Source organism: Plasmodium gallinaceum (genome assembly GCF_900005855.1).
Source record: "Plasmodium gallinaceum strain 8A genome assembly, contig: PGAL8A_v1_130, whole genome shotgun sequence".
Classification (NCBI taxonomy): domain Eukaryota; phylum Apicomplexa; class Aconoidasida; order Haemosporida; family Plasmodiidae; genus Plasmodium; species Plasmodium gallinaceum.
In genome coordinates this window covers 266,355-272,884 of record NW_021628289.1, presented here as the reverse complement: position 1 = coordinate 272,884, position 6,530 = coordinate 266,355, and the positions used below count along the sequence as shown (strand labels likewise).

Here is a 6,530-nt window from a genome sequence, read left to right as displayed (position 1 = left end):
TCATCATTTCTTTTTTTTTTTTTTTTTATCGTTTCATTGTTTTTTAAAATGTTTCTTTTTTATATTCTCTATGTTTTATTATCATTTATCGTGTATTAATTTATTTTTAATAGTTTTAAAAATATGTTCATATATGCTTTCATTTGTAATATTTTTTTTGAAAATCCAAAGTATGTTTTTTTTCTCCTTTTTACTTCTAGTTTACACTAATCAAAGATATGATAATTTCAAATTACACCAAATTTCTTTTATATTTATGATAATTTGTTATAAATATTATGATCCTTATTTCATGTATTTTATTATTTATTTCAATTTACCCTAAATATTACATTTCCTATACTATATTAGTTATAAATATATATGACGTTGTTAAATATTATTTTATTTTTTTATTTAGATTTTTTTCGTTTTTTTAATTTATATATTTTTGAATATTGTTTTATTTTACAAGTTCATAATATCTACGAATAAAAAAAAAAAAAAATAAAATAAAATATAAATTTATATTTTAATTTATGATATTTCACTAAAAATGTAATTACTCAATGAATTATTTTAAGAGTTAATTATATTAAACCTAATTAAATCATTTTCATACTTCAAAAAAATTATCATTACATTTCTTTATAAAAATTTTTATAGAACAAAATTTTTTTGGAGCAATTGATTTTTCTCTTTTTTATTTTTTTTTTTTTTTTTTGAGAAAAAATATAATTACATAATTAAAAATTATTTTTTTTATTTAATTTTAAAGCTCAAAAATTAGTTATATTTTTCATTGTTTTTTTTTTTTTTTTTTTTTAAATATATATGTTTTTATTTTGAAATGTAAAAGATACAATATATAAAAAAATAACTAATTATATAAAATATGCGTAAATAATTAACAAAATGTTAAAATAAAAAGTATTTTATTAAATTACATATATATGTGAACAGAAAAAAAAAAAAAAAAAATTCATAATAATGGAGTAATAATTAGAAAAAAGTAATATTTCGAAAAAATTTTTTTTTTCAAAATAAAATACTCCTAATCCATTTAAAAAACAATTTTTCATAATTTAAAATATAATAAAACAAAAAGTAACTTTTTTATTTTAACACATTTTAATAGAAATTTTGTTTCATTTGAAAGAAAAGAAAAATTACTTAAATTTACTTTTTACCTATTCACTTTTAGAAATTTAATTTATAGAATAAATATATAAGATCCATTTATTTAAAAAAAAAAGAAAAGAAAAGAAATAGGACAAACAAAAAACAGTATCACTAAAAATATCTGTAAAATTTCAATTAATTATCTATTTACAAACATACAAATATTGTAGAAAAATGAAAAAATATCATTAAGGAAGATATCATGTTTTCTTTTTACCTATCTCTTCTTTTTTTCTAAATTTCTTTTTTTAGAGTATAATTTTAACTATATTTTATATATAAGATTTTTTATATAAATATTATATTTTAGCTTATAAATAAAAGTGAAAGTAATAATGTTGTATCCTTCTTTTCATAAAATAGATAACTTAAAGAAAAACAATAGAAATCTTATTTAAAAAAGTAATGGAAATTTTTAAAGTTTAATTAGCATAAAAAAATAATTTTCAGCTAATATGTTTTTATTTATTAATAATTTTTTATTTTCTTATTAATCAAAATTTTTCATAAACTTTTTTTTTGATTTTTTCTAATTTTACCGTATTTAAAAAACGTATTTTCTAATATTTTCATATTTTATTATAAAAGACAGAAAATTTTTTTTAAAAATTAAATAAATGCTTTTTAGAGATAATTATTGAATTCTATATAAACTCCTTTTTTTAAAATAATTACAATATAATTATATTAAATTTACATATATTTTCATATAAAAAAGTTTTAGAGAAATCTTTATACAACAATTAAAAAAAAAAAAAAAGTATACAGACATAGTGTATATACATTCTAAATTACTTGTTACATAATTTAATTTAATAAAAACATCTTTAATTTAGACTTTATATTTAATTAAAATAACTCTCTAATCAATTATTTTTTAATTATTTGATATACATTTGTTCATTTAAAATTATTTAACCATTTTTAAACTATTTCAATTGTCCTTTTGTTTTCATTTTTTTTTTTTTTCATATTCTTTTATTCTAATTTATAAGCACTCAATTTTAAATAAACATATTTAAGAAACATTAATTATATTCTATATTGTTTTAAAAAAAATGTATTTTAAATACAAGGGTATTTTTTTAATTTTTTTAATAGTTATAATAAATTGTTTTAATAAAATTTTTCTATATACTCACGCTTTAAATAACAATAAAAATAAATCAAAAAATATTCTAAATATAACTAACAACAATAATGAATATAATGATTTGTCATCATTTAGTGAAGAATTAATAAAATCTTTTTCTTCTATTTTAAAAAAAGTTCCTTTAATAAGTAAATACAATTAATTTCTTTTCATTTATATAAAAGAAAAATAAAAATATTATAATTCAAATGTTCCTATTAAGTAAATTTACACTTAAAGAAATATACATATATATATATATATATATTTTTTTTTTATAGTACTTAAGGAAAAAGTAAAAAATCAAATAATAAAAGCTTCTGATAATTTGAATCTACCAAATCCAGATGAAGAACTTTGTGAAATTAATTATTCTGAATTATGTCCAGAAAATTGGGTAAACTTTGGTGATGGTATAAATTGTTTAAGTCCTATTAATTACAAAGGTTCTTGTGAAAAAAAAGTATCTTTTAAAAATGCAACACCAATAAGTAAATATAAATTTTCGATAGAATGTAATGTATCATGGCCATGTGTTGGAAATTGTATAGAAGATTTTTCAAAAATATGTCCAGATAAATGGATACTAAACAAAGATATTTGTGAAGCATCAGAAAATTATAATGGGAAATGTGTAAAAAAAAAAAGTTTTTCAAATTATTCTGAAGCAGAAAAAAAAATATGGGGTGATGAATGTAATGTAAATTGGCCATGTTATGATAAAAATTATGATTTCAATGTTTCATGTCCTATTAATTGGAAATTAAATCCTGACCATAAAAGTTGTTCATCTCCTGATTCTTATATTGGGCCATGCGCAAATATTCTATATTTATATGATTTAAATGAAAAAGAAAAATTATCTTTAAGAAGAAAGTGTAATATTGAATGGCCAATTCATACAAAAAACGAATTTGATTTAAATTCATTATGCCCTATAGGTTGGAAAATATCCGACACTGAGCATGTAACCTGTAATGCACCTTTATCATATAATGGTCCATGTGAAAAAAAAATATCCTTTGAATATTTCAGTAAAGAAGAAAAATATGAATTTTCACAAAAATGTGATATACAGTGGCCATTATTAGATGAAAAATTTCAAAATTTTGATTTACCTTGTCCTTATAATTGGGTTTTAGTTGACAAAGAAGAAAATATATGCGTATCACCTATAGAGTATCAAGGACCATGTGAAAATATTTTTTCTTTTAAAAACTACACAAAAGAAATGAAATCTGCTTGGTCTTTTTCTTGTAATACTGTTTTTATTACTGGAAATGCAAATAATATCGAAGAAATAAATAAACATAGAGAAAATAAAACCACAAAAAGTAAAAAAATATTTGGTATAATTAAACGGAACACATTTAATTCAAATCCTTCCATTAATAACGGTCCAATAGGTTATAAAGGATCCTTATATGAAGGAGAAGTACTAAATGCTGATAATGAAATAGAATACTTACCTAACAAAAATAATTTAAAATATAGTAATAAAATAATTGAAATTGAAGATATTGGAGATAGGAATGATAAAAATTTCATTTTAACAGATGAGAAAATTAAAGATTTGATTTTATTAAAGGAATCCTCAGATGACGAGGAATTTCGTACAAGCATAGATGAAACTATAAGGGATCTAAAAAAAAGGTATTCCAAAGAAGCTTATTTTTCGTTTATTGAAATAAATAAATTCAATAAATTATATAATAATAAATTAGAAGAACGATATAATTTAAAAGAAGATATTTGTTTATACAGAAATGAAAGTGAATATGATGATGAAAATAAATACAATTGCAAAGATGAACATGAAGATAAAGGTCAAGATGAAAATGAAGAAAATAAAGAAAATGAAGAAAATGAAGAAAATGAAGAAAGTGAAGAAAATGAAAGTAATATTAATAAAAATGATTTCATTGAAGATGATATATATGAAAGTAATATAGGAGAAAATTTATATGAAGATAACATAATTGAAACACAAAACTTATATGAAAATTATAAAATTGAAAATGATAATTTTTCTTATAATGATATATGTCTTGAAAAAGACTATACAAAATGTCCAATAGGGTGGACTCAGATAAATAATAAAGAATGTCTAGCTCCCAAATCTTATATAAGAAGTTTAAGAATGTGTAGCTCCATATTAAATATAGGAGATATAGTAAAAAATGTATATGATGTCACACATAATATGTCTTTTGTAGTAAATGACATAGAAGAAAGAAAAAAATTAGAGAAAGATTGTAATATAAAATTTCCTTGCAAGGAATGTGAGAGAGATTATGTTCGAATAAATTGTCCTTTAGGGTGGACAGATATTGGTGATGGAAACTGTAAAGCACCTAATGACTACCCATTTTACTTAAAAGAATTGTGTAATACTGTAGTTAATTTTAAATATGCTTCTCCAACATTTAAAAGAAATTGGAGTTTTTTATGTAAATCTGACTGGCCTTGCTTTTCTGTATGTGAAAAAAACTATGGTATCATTTGTCCATTAGGCTTTAAACTTATCAATGAACGAATAGAAAAAAACGGTGAAAACATTTATGTGTGCTCTAATGAATACTGGAAAGAATATAATAACACTGATTTTGATAATCAAATAAAAAGAAATTTATGCCATGTTATTGAAATATACAATAGTACTATTTTAAAGAAAGAAATTGAAAGAAAATGTAAAGTTACATGGCCATGTTTAAATAAATGCGAAGAAAATTTTTATCAATCATGTCCATATAATTGGCTTTTAAAAGATAATAAATGTATTGCACCATATTATTATATTCCACCAAAAGGATGCAAAAACTCATTTGATATTTTAAGTTTTAATATTTTTGACAAATATCTTTTTTCAAATAAATGTTTTGCTCCTTGGCCATGCAAACATTCTTGCCAGCAAGATTGGTCTAGTGTTTGCCCAGATCAATGGATATTAACAAAAAAAAAAATAAATAACAAAAAAGATACTAGATATTTTTGTAAATCTTCTGATAAATACAAGGGAATATGTAATGATGAGTATGATTTAACTTATTTCACTTTTTTGCAAAAACAAGATTTTTCTTTTAAGTGTAGTGTTAAATGGCCTTGTGGAAGCTCCTTGCATCATTCACAAAATTGGCAAAAAGAAAATATTTATAATGATATGAATTTTAAGAAACTAAATACTCTTAGATTTTATAATCCCTATTATTTATCTAATTATATGAAATATAAAAATTCTTTTTTTTAAAAACATTATGTATAAAAAAAAAAAAAAAAAAAAATTATATGGTTATTATTAAGAAATATAAATTAAATATTATTAACATTTATTTTAATAGAAATACAAATATTTCCTTTATTTTTATAAAATATTTTTATTCTAAGAATTTTAGACAATAAAAATATACAAGCCAAAACATGTAGATATATGTGTTTTTTCATATGTAAATACATATATTTTTATATATTGATATATTATTATTTCTTAAAAATATTTTATATTTTCCATACAACATTAATAGTAAAATGGAATTTTTATTTTTATTTTTTTGTCAAATGTAAAAGAATAGCATCTTATTTTAATCTTATTAAGATATATATAGTAGAAATTTATTAATATTATTTGAATAATACAATAACTTTTTTTTTTATTATTATTTTATGTACTTATAATGAACATGGAATAATTTTTTTTTAATTTTTTTTTTTTTTTTTTTTTTTTTTTTTTTAAAAAAANGAAAAATTTTTTTTTTATTTTTTTTTTTTTTTTTTTTTTTTTTTTATTACAGGAATATATTTTAGTTATTTATTTTTAAGCTAACACTTAAATATTAATTTGTAAATTTATTTTTCAAAATAGAAAATACTATTTATATAACCCCATTAATATAAAACTATAAAACATGTAATAACATTTTTTAAAAGTAATAAAAAAAAATAATATTTATAGAATAAATTTTTTGAATTATTAATATATAAGTTTTTATTATAAGAAAATATATTATAAACAAACTTAGATATATGTTTACTTACAATTTCTATATCCGTATTATTTAAGTATTTTTTTTTTTTTTTTGTTAATTATATTAGTTCTTATATTCAATAAGAAAAATTTTATATGAACTCTTATCTTTATAGGAATATTGCATTTAAACTCAATATATAAAAAAAAAGTTTAAATAAGTTAATTCTTTTATAAATATTTAATAAAAAAAAAAAAAAAAAAAAAAAAAAAAAA

General features: G+C 18.6%; 1 protein-coding gene across 1 annotated transcript; it reads left to right on the top strand.

The window, feature by feature from the left end:
* Window positions 1-2,219: 2,219 nt before the first annotated feature.
* PGAL8A_00456400 (CPW-WPC family protein, putative) lies at window positions 2,220-5,540 on the top strand (the record flags this gene model as incomplete). The annotated part of the gene is made up of 2 exons (XM_028673324.1): window positions 2,220-2,442; window positions 2,575-5,540. The coding sequence occupies 2 exons, from the start codon at window positions 2,220-2,222 to the stop codon at window positions 5,538-5,540; spliced, it is 3,189 nt and encodes a 1,062-aa protein (XP_028529787.1).
* Window positions 5,541-6,530: the final 990 nt, after the last annotated feature.